This window comes from Triturus cristatus, chromosome 5_1 (genome assembly GCF_964204655.1).
Source record: "Triturus cristatus chromosome 5_1, aTriCri1.1, whole genome shotgun sequence".
In the NCBI taxonomy this organism is placed as follows: Eukaryota; Metazoa; Chordata; class Amphibia; order Caudata; family Salamandridae; genus Triturus; species Triturus cristatus.
In genome coordinates, this window is record NC_140587.1 from 316,990,682 (window position 1) to 317,005,846 (window position 15,165).

The 15,165-nt window shown below is 47.8% G+C and overlaps 1 protein-coding gene across 2 annotated transcripts in view; it reads left to right on the top strand.

Annotated features, from left to right (window-relative positions):
• Window positions 1–15,165, top strand: part of TAF2 (TATA-box binding protein associated factor 2) — a 948,796-nt gene that overhangs the window by 88,862 nt on the left and 844,769 nt on the right. For both annotated transcript variants that reach the window (XM_085605048.1, XM_085605049.1), the window contains exon 5: window positions 4,418–4,559. In XM_085605048.1, coding sequence (XP_085461174.1) covers window positions 4,418–4,559 — 142 coding nt within the window. The remainder of the gene's footprint in view (window positions 1–4,417; window positions 4,560–15,165) is intronic.

A 15,165-nucleotide genomic window follows, 5' to 3' on the forward strand; every position in this document is an offset into this window, starting at 1 on the left:
CAGGCGTCGTCCGGAGCGTCAAGGTGGGTCCTTGGGTGCCGGATTCTGGGTCACAGTCGCTGGGGGGACGTCCTCTTGGTGTTTGTCCACTCAGGCACAGGCCAGGATTGCCGGGTGCAGAGTGTGCAGGGTTCGCAGTCCCTGGCTGATGCCAGGGGTCAGTTACTTGCTTTGAGCAGTACCACTGCTCGTGGGAGTCCCAGGTAGTTAGAGTCACAAGACAGCCAGGTCCTCCGGGGTTTTTGAAGTTGCTGACCACTGGAGACGCCGGGGTTTAGCAGGAGCAGGTTTGAGGGTCGACAGGCCTGTAGGGCTGGAGCCAAATCAGTTGGTGTCTTCCTTTTGTTAGCAGCTGCACGGCGGGTCTTCTTGTTTCTTATTATTCTTTCTTGTTTCGGAATCTGGATCTGAGGAAGGAAGGTTCAGGGTGCCCCTAAATACTAAATTTAGGGGCGTTACAGGTAGGTAAAGGGCAGGGACCAATGGGTCCCTTCCCTGGGGTGGGTACACCCTCTATCCTGCCACTCTCCTGGGGGAGGGGGGCAGTAGCCTAATCCTGATTGGGCAGGGCTTCCCATCTTCAAGATGGCGAAAGCTCGGAGATCTGCTTCACCTCACCTCCCCCACCTGAGGGGTGGGGTTGGCAGAGGCTGGCACGCCCGCTTTCCTTCCTTGGGGTTTCCCGCCAGTCTTCCCGCCAGGGTGGGGGTCAGAACCGGTAGGGGCCAGTTGCTGAGTACAGCAAGTGGCCTGGAGAAGCTCACAAAGGCAGCATGCCTTTGAAGCTTCCCCTGCCCATCCTGGGGTAGGAGACCTAGCACCTCGCCCAGGATGTGCATTGTTGCAGGCCCAGGAGAGCGGATGGCTCTCTTCCCAGGGGTCCAGCAACATGTCTGCTGTGTGGCAGCCTAGGCAGCCCCTCAGACAAGACATGGATTGTAGGTTAGGTTCAGGGGCAAATCTAAGTTGCCCTCTGTCGTGCATCTTACAGTAAATCCCACACTGGCATCAGTGTGGATTTACTGTGCTGAGAAGGTTGATACCAAACTTCTCAGTCTTCAGTGTAGCCATCATGGTGCTGGGGAGTTCGTGTTGACGACCTCCCAGCACCATATACTCTTAATGGCAGCACTGCACTTACAGTGCCCAGGAATGGACCAGGGTACTGTAGGGGCACAGGGCTCATGCACCTGTGCCCACACCACTGGCATAGGGCACCCAGCTAGAGGGGTGACTGTGGTATGCCAGGGCAGTGTGTGTTGTGGGAATGGCACACAGGGATGGTGCCATGTCGACTCTTTGTTTTGTTCTGCACCAAGACACTCAGCCTGCAAAGGCAGTGTGTGTGTGTGTCAGGGTACATGGCCTCTAAGGGTGGCACAATAAGTGCTGCTGCCCTTAGGGGCCTTCTCTAGTCACAAGGCCCTGGGTACCTAGGGTACCATTTACCAGGGGCTGACATGTGACCAGAGATGCCAATTGGGTTTTGGCTGTTAGGCAGTTTTTAGGGAAGGAACACAGGCCCTGGGAACCTGATTGGCAGGAGCCCAGGGCACATCAAGGAAAAGTTAATCCGTTATCAGGCAAAAAGTGTGGGGGGAGGGTTACTGCAACAGAACAGAAACCCACTTCCTTACAATGACAAACTCGGGTGTGTCATGCCAAAGTCACTGCATCTAATATATGTAAGTCACTCCTACAGCAGGCCTTTGAGCCCTAAGGCAGTGTGCAATATATTTGATGTGAGGACATATCTGCATAAGTAGATATGCCCCTGTGATGTCTAGTTCTATTACTGGATATTGCAAGTGATCATGGAAACCATCTTAAGGTATGTACTGAGCACTGGTCAAAAATGGGTTCCCCAAGCTACATAATGACTTAACTGAAACATAAGGTGTTTGGTATCAAACATCTCGTATTATTAAGCCTACACTGATTCCAGTGATGTATTTATTTATACAGGCACTCAGAGGGCACCTTAGAGGTGCCCCCTGAAAATCTACCAACTACTAGGGTGCTGGCGGACTGGTCTTAGCCAGCCTGCTGCCACAGATGAGTTATCGCCCCCCCCCCCGGGTGAGGGCCTCTGCCTTCAGGCAGACTGAAACAAAGCCTGCTCTGGCAGAGGGTGTTTACACCCTGTCTGAGAGGATGACCTGCGAATTACCATTTCAAGGCAGGGAGCTTCAAAGAGCTCACTGCCTTTGGTAAGCTAATCTGGCTTCCCTCACAGGAGAGCATGCCAACCCCCCAACCTCCTTGACCTTGCCCATTTGGCACCTGGACAAGGTGGGAAAATTAGCTATGCAGTAGGCGTGTTGCATTGCCAGGCTACACACAGCTCACATCTCTAGGGTGACCTGCTGGAAGTGAATACGACGTTAGAGATTCCACCATCTTGTGTGTGGTGGAATTAGGAATTATGGGACACGGTGAATGCTACTCCCCAAAGGAAGTGGCCATCTAGGGGGTGTAGTGACCCCTGAGGTAAGTAGCTCATTAGCTACTACTGATCACTACTCTTAACTCCCCTAAATTGAGTATTTAGGGGACCACCTGATGCCAAATCTTCACATTTTGACGGATCAAGAGAAGGAGTGGATGAAGAAGAGTCCTGCCACGAGAATTGAGGAGCAACAACTGGCTTGGAAAAAGCTCTGCCAGCCTGACTGCTGCCCCCAACAGTCATAAAAGAAGCTGACTCGTCCTGCTGCTGTGCATTCTCCAAGAAACCTGGAGGGCTGCCAGTGCTACGCCAATTGCCTGAAGAAACTCCCTTAGAGTAGAGGAGCTACTCCCCTTCAGACACTGGCACCAAAGACGCATGGTGCGGTCCAGTGAGTTGTCATCCCCCCCATCCCCCCAGCTCGATGCAGCAGCTCTTCAGGAAGAGGACCTGGTACCCCTCAAGGTCTGATCTGTCCTCCCACTGAGTTAGAGGACACCAGGACCAACCGGAGCCGCCCAGTGCCAATACCCGGGGAACTGGACCCCTTGCTGCAGGCAAGAGTTGTTGTGCCCAGTCCGGATACCAACACCAAGTAAGACCAACCTGGATGGCGAGGTACTTCAGGGACAGTGAGACCCAATTTGTGAGTTGCCAAGCAGTCCTATTTGCACCTCTTCTGCAAAATGACAGTGCCAACGGGGTCCTTGTACCCACAAGAGCTAAGCCCGCCCTTGGGTTTGCCCAGACTAGACTTCCAGTCGTCGCCTGGAGCCTCTTTCTGACTGGACTGTTCTCTCTTTGAAGTAAATGAGACACCTGACGTTGTGACACACCTCTGCACCTGGACGCCCCAGAGCCTTCCAAGGTGACCTGTTAGTGTGGCCTTGGACCTTGCCCAATACTCACTTTACGTCCTGAAGAACTGCAAGTTGCTGCTAAGTGCCCAAATGCAATACATGTTTTTCCTCCATAGGATAACATTGCTGATTTTTGAAAATGTTAAAAATTACTCACCAGATTCTGATGATCTTGGTACCTAAACTTATATAAAAGTACGTGTTATTTTCATAAATTGGTGTCGGATTTCTTTATTGAGTGGGGTCCCACTTACTACCTTTGTGTGTGTGTAATAAATGTTTGGCACTACCCTCTGATATGCCTAACTGCTCGCTCACAATACCACAAAAGAGAGAATTTGTAGTGTCATCTGTGCCTCTGTAATTCTTGTGGGATTGGCCTGGACTCTTTACATAGTGTACCTCTTTTTGGTCAACTATATAAAGAGCCAGCTTCCTACACTTCACCGAAGATTGGAATTGCAATGATGATCAGGAACAACTTGAGGAGCAGGACTGAAGCCTGTCCTTGGAATTTGATAGATTGCGATTCGGGGTCTTGCAATGTTTTGTCTCGAAGAGCATCATGTCTGGGTCTCTGATGGGTTTGGGGTGCATCACGGGTCAGTTGCTGCAGTCCTTGGTGTCCTGGTCTGACCCCAGGCTCAACAGTCAAACCATGTGTTGGTGATACCCAGACATCTGTTTGCAACATTCCCCACAGGATTTGAACCCTGTAGATTTGGGAGGTGAAATTTTCCTCTAGACACTGGTAGAATATTTTGGGAAATAAAATGGTTTCCAGAGAGAAAAAGATAGCTCTGGTTTTGCGTCTGTTGGGGGGTGGGAGGAGGAAGGAATTTATGTTAGCGAGCATGAGTGTCACCTATATAGGGCTCCACGCCTCACGTCCGGAGTGCAGTCTTATGACGCCACTTGTTTGCGTGCAGGGATACTGCATACGATTTTCCAGATCCAGTCTGACTCCTGAGAATTATTGAAAAGGTGAGGAATCTCCGGATGGAAGTCTCTATCAGAAATAATGATTGATTTCATTGTAATAAAATTGTTGCCCAAAATAATGTATATTTATGTAAATAAAAAACATTTGTTTTGCTTTTTGTTGTAGAGCTAAAGGTTCTGAAAGTGTACATTGAGTTTTCTTTGGACCAGCCCAAAGGTGGTCTCCATTTTGTTGTGCCCAATGTGGAAGGAAGCATGGCTGAAAGGAGTGCACATGTCTTTTCATATGGATATCAGAATTCTACAAGGTAAACTTGGCATGGCTTATTTTTATTTGTTCATGGTATTGTGATTTATTTTTCCTACTATTAGACTCAAAGTACGTAAACTGCTGCATGTTTCTAATGGTAAAATCAGGGCACCACAGTATCGGAAGCAACAGAAGAAGATTGCTTCTGATTGGGTAAAATGAGGTGACTTTAGTAAGACAGTGTGCAGGAAATATATTTTATACACTTCATGTCAGCTATTGTATGTGGCTTGCATTCATTTAATCAAATGTCAAGTTAAAGGAATCGTGCAATGCTAGATTTCTTCTACAGAAATTATGTGTGTAGAGACCCCTGTTGTCAGGAGTTGTATCTTGTCAGTTCCAATTCTGACTATTGGATATTGTCTATTTGTTTACAAACAGTTCTGTGGGCTATATGTATTATTGCTATAGTTTTGTAGGAGCACATACATAATAATGCATATACATCCTCATGCAATTGCTCCTATAAAATTACGCCCGGCTGCTTCCGCAGTGTTATGTTCCATTTTTAGGTCTCTCCTACGAAGTGCGCATGCGCTGCATAGGAGGGGACCTTTTGGAATCAATCAGCATCTTGGCCAGAAACGTGCACGTTTTCCATTGCTTTCTATTTGCAACGCGTGCACGTTTGGCATTTCCCTTGCGGGAGAGAGCTTTGGCGCCATCTGTTTGTAATTATGTTGAAAACAGATGGTGCCCCTGCTCGCTCCTGCAAGGGAAACGCTGTGTGTGTCTGGGATGCAGGCCGTGTCAGTTGCCTTTCAATTTGATGGCACGCCGCATGCCGCACCTCTACCCCCTTCTGCCGTTTTGGTCTTTGCCCCTCCCGTGCTGCGATTGGCTCCTTATATTTTTTAATGTCCACCACCACCATGTCCACCACCATGTCCACCACGTCCACCACCACCATGTCCACCACGTCCTCCACCACGTCCTCCTCCACCACCACCACGTCCACCACCACCACATCCACGACCACCGCATCCACCACCACCACATCCACCACCACGTCCACGTCCACCACATCCACGTCCACCACATCCACGTCCACCACCACCTCATCCACCACCTCCACCACCTCCACCACCTCCAGCACATCCACCACCACATCCACCACAAACACCTCCATGTCCACCTCCATGTCCACCTCCATGTCCACCTCCATCTCGACGTCCACCTCCACGTCCACCACCTCCACGTCCTCCAGCACCACCACCACGTCCACCATGTCCTCCACCACCTCAACCACGACGACCACCACCACGTCCACCACGACCACCACCACCACCACCATGTCCACCACGACCACCACCACGTCCACCACCACCACGTCCACCACATCCACAATCTCCACCTCCACCATGTCCTCCACATCCACCACCACGTCCACACCACGTCCACCACCACGTCCACCACCTCCACGTCCGCCACCTCCACGTCCGCCACCTCCACGTCCGCCACCTCCACGTCCGCCACCTCCACGTCCGCCACCACAACGTCCGCCACCACCACGTTCGCCGCCACCACCACTGCCTCGTCCACCACCACCACCGCCACGTCCACCACCACCACCACGTCCACCACCACGTCCACCACCACGTCCACCACCACGTCCACCACCACGTCCACCACCACGTCCACCACCACGTCCACCACCATGTCCACCACCATGTCCACCACCACGTCCACCACCACCACCACGTCCTCCTCCACCACCACGTCCTTCTCCACCACCACGTCCTCCACCACCACCACGTCCTCGTCCTCCACCACCACCACGTCCTCGTCCACCACCACGTCCTCGTCCACCACCACGTCCTCGTCCACCACCACGTCCTCGTCCACCGTCCTCGTCCACCACCACGTCCTCGTCCACCACCACGTCCTTGTCCACCACCACCACGTCCTCGTCCACCACCACGTCCTTGTCCACCACCACCACGTCCTCGTCCACCACCACGTCCTTGTCCACCACCACCACGTCCTCCATCACCACCACGTCCTCCACCACCACCACATCCATCATAACCACCACATCCATCATAACCACCACATCCATCATAACCACCACATCCATCACAACCACCACGTCCACCACCACCAGCTCCACCACCACCATCACGTCCACCACCACATCCACCAGCACCACCACGTCCACCGCCACCATCACGTCCACCACCGCCACCATCACTTCCACGTCCACGTCCACCACCACCAGCACCACCACCCTGTCCACCACCACTACATCCACAACCAGCACCACATCCACCACCACCATCACGTCCACCATTATGTCCACCACCATCACGTCCACCACCACCCCATGTCCACCACCACCCCATTTCCACCACCACCCCATGTCCACCACCACCCCATGTCCACCACCACCCCAAGTCCACCACCACCCCAAGTCCACCACCACCCCAAGTCCACCACCACCCCAAGTCCACCACCACCCCAAGTCCTCCACCACCACGTCCTCCTCCACCACCACGTCCTCCACCACCACCACGTCCTCCACCACCACCACGTCCTCCACCACCACCACGTCCTCCACCACCACCACATCCACCACCACCACCACATCCACCACCACCACATCCATCACGTCCACCACCACCACATCCATCACGTCCACCACCACCACGTCCACCACCACATCCACCAGCACCACCACATCCAACACCATCACATCCAACACCACGTCCACCAGCGCCACCACGTCCACCACCATCACGTCCACCACCACGTCCACCAGCGCCACCACGTCCACCACCATCACGTCCACCACCATCACGTCCACCACCACCAGGTCCACCACGTCCACCACCAGGTCCACCACCATGTCCTCCACGTCCACCACCACCACCACGTCCACCACCACCACCACGTCCACCACCACCACGTCCACCACCAGCACAACCACCCCGTCCACCACCACTCCGTCCACAACCACCACCACATCCACCACCACATCCACCACGTCCACCACCACATCCACCACGTCCACCACCACCACCACGTCCACCACCACCATCACGTCCACCACCACCATCACATCCACCACCACCATCACATCCACCACCACCATCACGTCCACCACCACCCGTGACAGGTAAAGTGTCACTGGAGGGTAGGGGTAATAGGAGTGTCAACCCTGGCTGTACATTGGACATTTAGGGATTCATTGGGTGTGAGAAGACGGGAATAGGGGCTAGAAGTGTTACACCAGACCCTATATACATTTTGAAGAGGTGCAGTGTCACAGGGGCTCCTGTAAAAGCACTCGCAGCAGCTCTACCTCACAGTGGCATACCTGCATGAGCCACTCACTCAAAACAAGCATTGGCATAGCCGATATGTCTGTTCTTTGTGACCTTATAAGTGTTTAGCCATGCAACACTTGATGTTGTTGCACCAAGGATATTGTGCTGGATAACTAAACACTTATAAGGTTCCCCCCCCCCCCCCTGCTTTTTGGCCATGGTACACAGCATCTTGCAGATGCTGTACAGCATCACCCAAAGGCATTGGTACAAGCAATAGGTCTCAAAGATTAAGCCTTTTGGCTTTGCCAATGCCTATTTGTTTTGAAGGAAATGTGACCAATTAGTGGTTAACGGATGACTTTGTCATAGCAATCACTAATGACCACTGGCACTGGCTCCACGTAATTCTTGCATGCACAGGTCGATTTCTTGTCAGTATATGTTGCTATTTTGTTGTATTGTAGTTCTTTATACATCACCCTAGACATTAATGTAAAATGCTTCGGTTTGAAATGCAAAGCACTACTACGGAATATAAGATTAAAACCTCATTCAACACTATGAAGCTTATCAGCCAGACCTTGGACCTGGGCAACCGGGTTCTAGTCCCAACGTTGGATCAACAGCCTGTGATTCTGAGCAAATCACGCACTCTCCCCGTGCCTAATAAATAAATAAAAATAAAAAAAGGAATTGACCTTGTGTGACATATTACCTAGTGATTATGTAAAGTGCTTCAATGTTTTTGGTCCAAAGTTAGCACTATTTAAAAAAAGTTCTTGACGAAAGTCCTAAAATATGTAAGTTTCCATTAGCAAGGCACCCCAGTACCAAACCTGTCTGTAGCAGAATGCTAACAAATTGCACTCTTACTATCATGCACCCCTAGCCACAGCCCTCTAAGTAGAACCCATCTCTGTCATCTAGTTGCTATAAATCTATATAGGATCTGCAGTTTAGACAACATAAACTGTGGGATTGGTGTCCAGACTGATTCCAGGCACCCCCACCGGGTATGTTCGCTTGTATACCAGCTAGCTCACAGTGCCACTGTAAACTCCTCTTACAAAGGAGAGAATAGTTCCTGGCAACAATTGAACATGACAACCCTGTCCCATCAGGGATCTTGGAAACAGTACAGTACTTTTTCGCTCAGTCACTGGTGCTCACTTTGTCTCGGAGAGATACACAGAATAAACGGTGGGGACATTTTCAATAAGCAATTATTGAACCAGCGTCATTCTAGTGAAAAATAGGTGTGCTTAAACAACCATAAGACAGAAACAGGTATAAACGATTATAAGCACCAACAGAGTAAATGGATGGTAGATTTCTACCATAGTGCTAAACCAATGAATATATGCAAGCATTTAAATACATGATAGTAATAATGCGTACTCCTACGATGCAACCCTAACTAGATGTACCTAAGTGTACCTATCATGTATCTAGGTGTATAGCCAAGAATCCCCCTAGGATGAGGTAAACCCCGTCACCTTGTGTGAGAGAATGAAGGACCCTGTCTTGGTCTCGAGTTGGACACCCCGTGAGGGTTGTCAGACCACTGTGTGCGGAAGTGTCTGCGTGCAGGAACCTCAGCGTCTCATGTCAGTGTATCAGCATGGAAGTATTTCTCCTCTGCCTGCCCCAGCAAAGATATGGTGTATATATACCGAAAAGGTACCCTCTGGTGTTCTACTGTGCTGTTTCATGTCGGCCGAGGATGACGGAAGGGATGACCCTTATACATAGTTATTATGCAGAAGATGGTAATCCTGCTGTGATTCTGATAATCCGCATTCATAATTAATGAGGTTAGTTTTCTGGGAAAATCAAAAAAATACTTTATGCAGCACCAACTAAGTAAAATGTCTATACCAAAAAAACGTTAAGTAGTACAATGGCAGGGAAAATGTAGGTGAAAGGTTAGGTGACTACCCAGGCCTATATTGGGGTACATTACAAAACATAACACCCACTCCTCCTCTGACCGGACGATATACTAAAAGTGAATGTAGTTCTAATCAATCGTAAAACATTGTTTAAAAATGTTCCGAATGAAATGTCTAAAAGTATATAAAAGTGCCTAAAAGCTCTATAGATCCATTATATATGTTTAAAAAGACCTGCAAGTCCTTAAAAATATGTTCCTATATATGGTTGGAGCATCTGAGAGCGTCTGAAAGCAATGGTGCTCAGTTATAGTATAGAAGGAAAAAAAATGTTGTTTAAAATTCCAATTTCAGTTGTTTTGGAAAAAGGCCGAATTCTTTCCAGCACACGGAGAGCCAAATGTTTTTGTGTCCTGTGTGTGAGACGCAACATCGCTGTTGCTTGTCTTTGCAGGCGACTGTCCCTGTAACACCTCACACATCAGGTAAATCGAGTAAAGATGGTCTTCTTCATTACCCACAGCTGATGCTGAGGAAGCGTTTGAAACATCCAAACACCTGAGTGTCTGTATTAGAGCCGGTATCCAATTTAACAGGAGATGAAGCATCCAGTGGTGGCTCTAAGAATGCAGACATCAATATGGGAATATAGGGACACTTCAGTATGTGGCCCGTTAACAGGTCAAGTAATACATCCACGTCCGGTGGTGCAACCGATGGAAGTGTTAGGCAGAGATCCAACATGCATTCTTGTCCACAGAATAAGCAGCGGAGGACAGGCAAAACACAGTCAATCCAGACTGGTCGGAATGATAGGAATCAAGACTCGCTTAGCTTCCGAAGTCGAGGTGCGCCCAGATGGAGTACCATGCGATCACAGTAACGTCGTTCCAAGAGCGTTTTTTCCATCTCCTTGGTGACTGGGATGTCCATTGTGTAGCAGAAAAATTTAAATCAGGATCCCAACTACCAATAGCAGGATGAGCGGAAGCCCTCCAAAAATGCTTCCAAATACGGAGGGTATAAAAGCCGGAACCACTCCGAAGTCTGTCTGAAAGGTCCAGAACCTATGGTCTTAAATAGGTGCACTATACCCTTCGTATCAGACATGTTGAAGATATGCTGTACCATTTGTCTGAAATGGAAAGGGCAGTTAGTTCGTACCAGTGCCTGTATCTCAGCTCAGGACCTTGCAACCTGAAGATCAAAAGTCTCTCGGGCTGAGATTTAGGACACTTCTTTCTGTAAAAGCATGGCTTTCATGCGGCTCAGAGTAACAAACCGTATAAAGGAAACCATCAACGAAGGCCATAACGGCGCCTCACTGACTCTGTGTGTCGGTGGAAATAGTACTTGCATGCAAAAAGTAACCCTGGAACTTACAGTTACTATATATATATATAATGCCTGCAAGCATCCCACAACAACCTTGATCATTCAGCATTAAGTAACTCCCATTTGAGAGCGGCTTAAACACTGGATTAATCATGGCAGCTGGGTGACCCTTTCAAATGACTGGACCAATTTGCAACCGAACTGTTACGGGCCGCATGAAGCATGATATCCAGGCAAATGAGAGATCCACTCAAAGAATTCTCACAGTCTATACCGCTGAGAAACACTTCAGTGTCCCCGTTCCTGTATCTAAATCTATATGTTAATTCCCAAGATTCATGGATGAATTCCCTCCCCATTGCTTCATACCTGCCTACCTGTTGGTGCTCTAGGCAATATTGAAACTGGAAAGTTGTTACCGGCAATGTTATACTGTTAGGCTGTATGTATGTTAGGCTGAGCTGTTTTTGCGTGAAGCAATGACAGCTACCATTATGTCTCTGTCTATTCTCGTGCTAGAACGAGTGATTGCAGCTACGCCATCAGTTCGCACTGTCGCCTTGGCAGCTTCATCAGCCAATGAATATCCCTTCAACGTGAACGCCATCACATTGATGACTCAGCGTGTGTATCACTTGAGCTCTTGGCAAGTCTTTTTTCAGCTCTGCCACTTGTTCCCAAAGCAATTTGTGCTTTATTGTGCAATCTTTAGTCTTTAAACCCATTTTGACCCCAGTAGTGAAGATATTCATTATTAGACTGGACACAGTAAATTAATTGCACACTATAAGTGTGGGGAATTTCCGATCCGTATTTATAAGTGCCAGTAATGGAGCTTTTAATTCTGCCATCTGTGCCGTGCTGTCTTCCAGAAACTGAATCTTCATACTGCTAGGGTGTAACTTGCCTTTCTGCATACGTCCTTTTACAATCGCACAGGCTGCGCTGTATTGCTGTTTACTACCTATGGCAGGCTGAGCAGAACCGTCAGTGTAAAAAATGTATCCATACTGATCCAGAGGCATTATTTTATTCAGGAGAGGATATTCTTGTTCGTACTGCAGAAATGCTTGTGTTTTTAGTGTAGAGTCAAATTTGTAGTCTGCATCTGTTGCAGTGAGAGAATTATCCCATTGTATCCAGCGTGGATGTAGCGCTTTTGCGTTTGGAAAGCTAGATTTTGGAACAACCTCTAAGGCCGGTACTGGAGTCACGATGATTATTTGTTTCCCCTGTGCCAGTGCTCTTTCTCTCACTACAGCAGTCTGTACTGCTGTCAGAATTTTCTCTGTTGAAGCAAAGCACATTTCAGCGTTTGTGTACAGTGTTAATAGTATGCTATGGGTACCGTTTCGCCTTCATTGAAGGTTAAGTAAGTGTACCCTGATTGACCCGCAATTAGACGGGTCACCAGATTTGTGGTGTTTATTCGTGTGTAGGTGTTTGGAAGCTAATATGTCAGCTTGTAGGGAGCAAAGGATATCCATGTGTTCCTGTGTCCAATGTCTAATTGAAAAATAAGGTCTTGTTAAATCGTAGAAAGGTTTTACTTTTTCTGCGTAATCCAAAATGTATGTTCCCAATATGGATTGTACATTTTTCAGAGTTTTTGGAGGTTGGAGCAGTGCACACTTGTCTAGAAAGTTAGCTGCTAGGCTTTTTCATTCACTTGATAAATCGTATCCCAAAAATTGGACATTGAGGTGGGCTATTTTCGATTTGTTTTTTAAAAGTTGAATTTGTAGCCCTCAGAGGCTAATGCCAAAATTATGTTTCTCACCCTGGACAAATAACCCAATAAATCATCATCCGTCATATAAATATCATCTACATAGGACAATGCCTCCTCATCAAAATGTTTAGGGAACTCTGTTACCCTAGCTGAGAACAACCCGGGGCTATTCTTATACCCTTGGGGCAGTCAACAGAATTGACGCTGAGAGCCTAAGGCTGAGAATGCTGTTTAATATCTGCTTTCAGGCGCTATATTTTGGCAGAAAAATCCATTTGAGATATCTAGTGTGTTTTGTATTTTTTCAGCACAATGTTATTCCTTAATGCTGCTCTGTGTGCATTCTGTACAGCAAAGGACTTTGTGCATGTGTTCAGATGTCTGTAGTCTAAAACTAGACAGTATGAATTGTCAGGCTTCATTACAGGAAACAACTGATTATTCATTGAAGAGGTGCAATTCTCTATTACACCTCGGTATTTAAGTTGATTGAAGATCTCCCTGACCTGTTTTTTCGCTTCTTGTTTTATTGGGTACTGTCTATGTGGAGTTGAAGTAGTTTTTACAGGGATTACATGGTGTGGTGACTCAGTATTCCACCCTACATGGTTGTGATATATTGCTGGAGCAAGAGCTACCGCCCATTCCTGTGCGTTTGAATGTTTTAGTGATACTGGAACGAGGTTGGAAAAAAACGGTAAAATTACTGTTCCTCCCTTCGGGCACTCCATAACAATCTCAGGCGGCCAATCTTTTTCAGCCAAAAGAAAGTCATAGCCATAAGTCAGGTTCTCCCTAAAGAGACCTTTGATTTTTCTGGGTTTGTACCCCTCCATTTGGAGTGTTATTTCATATAACGGGTGTGGGACACTTACCGTAATGTCAGGTGTCTCCACCGTGATATTTTTGTTTAACGGCGCTGTCACCAGAAATTCCATCAGGTTCCGGCTAGCTTTTGGTACCTCTGCTGCTCTGTCTAGCATTGTCTGAGCCCATTCCCTGTTCAGAGGTTGAGTCCTCAGTATCCCTGGCATTTCTTACTTTAAGACCTGCCACTCTCTTCTTTTTGAATTGTGGTTTTGACTTATCTTGTTTTTTGATATTATAGTCTGAAGCGCATTGCGTGTCTCTGGACTTTGTACACTCTTCTTGTCTGTGTTCTGACCGTCTTTCCCTCTTGGAGTTTTTTGATGAACCCTGGTCAGTTTTTTTTATGTTATCACGATTCCTAAGGTTGTACCTCCTTTCGGAGGGCTCCTGTTGAGGAGACCCACCCCTTGATTGTGATCTATATTCTCTATTCTTTTGTTTTTTATTGTCCTATTTTTTCTTAGAAGAACCAGATACGTGCTTGGTGTTATCTTTATCAGGTCCACCCATGAGTTTTGGTTTTGTTGCTCTAACTCCCAAATTATTTCTACCTAATTCAGCATATGTATCTTCGATAATTTTAAGTAATTCACGCTCCTATTGTATAGGGGTGAAATCCCTCAGGCATTGGTGTATCGTCACCGCTGCTGCTTCCCCTTTTAGGTTAAGCCAGCATAATAGTTGATACCTGGGCAAAATTTCCTAACCATTTCATCCCTAAGTTCAGAGCAGGTTCTGCTCCATACTCATTCTGTATCTGTCTCAATATATCTGGTGTTACTGCTATTGAAGGGATACCATGAGTTCTGGTATAGATGGCAGCGAAAACTGTACTCTAAAAGGTACAATCCTCTATCAGAGGAGCTATCCCCATTAGCAAGCAGATTGTTAGCATTCTGTGTGTTTCTTGAGTTCCTGTGTGTGGGAACACTGCCTCTAACTGTGTGATTTTCTGAGCTATCCAGGATGGCATTTGCTCGTGTTTCGTGAGCATTCTACCCATAACTGCGTTCAGTGTTTGTTGGGTTATTTTAGTTGCAGTTCCTTGTATTTGTCCTGCTGGTGTAACCCTTGTAGGTTGAAGTGTGAGTGTTCTGATAACAAACTGTGTCAGATTTCTGTAAAATGTATTATTTCTTTGTGTAGTGGACGCAAGTCTGCTACTGTCATTGTGTCAATGTCTAGATGCGGTGTGTAGGCAGTTAGGACCGGCCAAGTGGCTCCATCTCTGCCGAGCGGACCAAGTCTCACTTTATCTGTTGTGTGTGGGAGGGCGCCTTTAAACCAGCTTATATGCTCCTGGTAGGTGAGTGGAAATTTAATGTCCTCGTATGGACAATATTCCTCTGGTATTTTATCTTCAGTGTATGAATGAAATGTATTTGTGCGTGCATCTGCTGGCGGGAATTTAGCCCATTAATTGAATACCTCTGTCCTGTTTGACTCGTGAGCCTCAGTTACAAAGGTTACTGTCCCGCCTCTTGCTGGGACTCCAAATTCTGC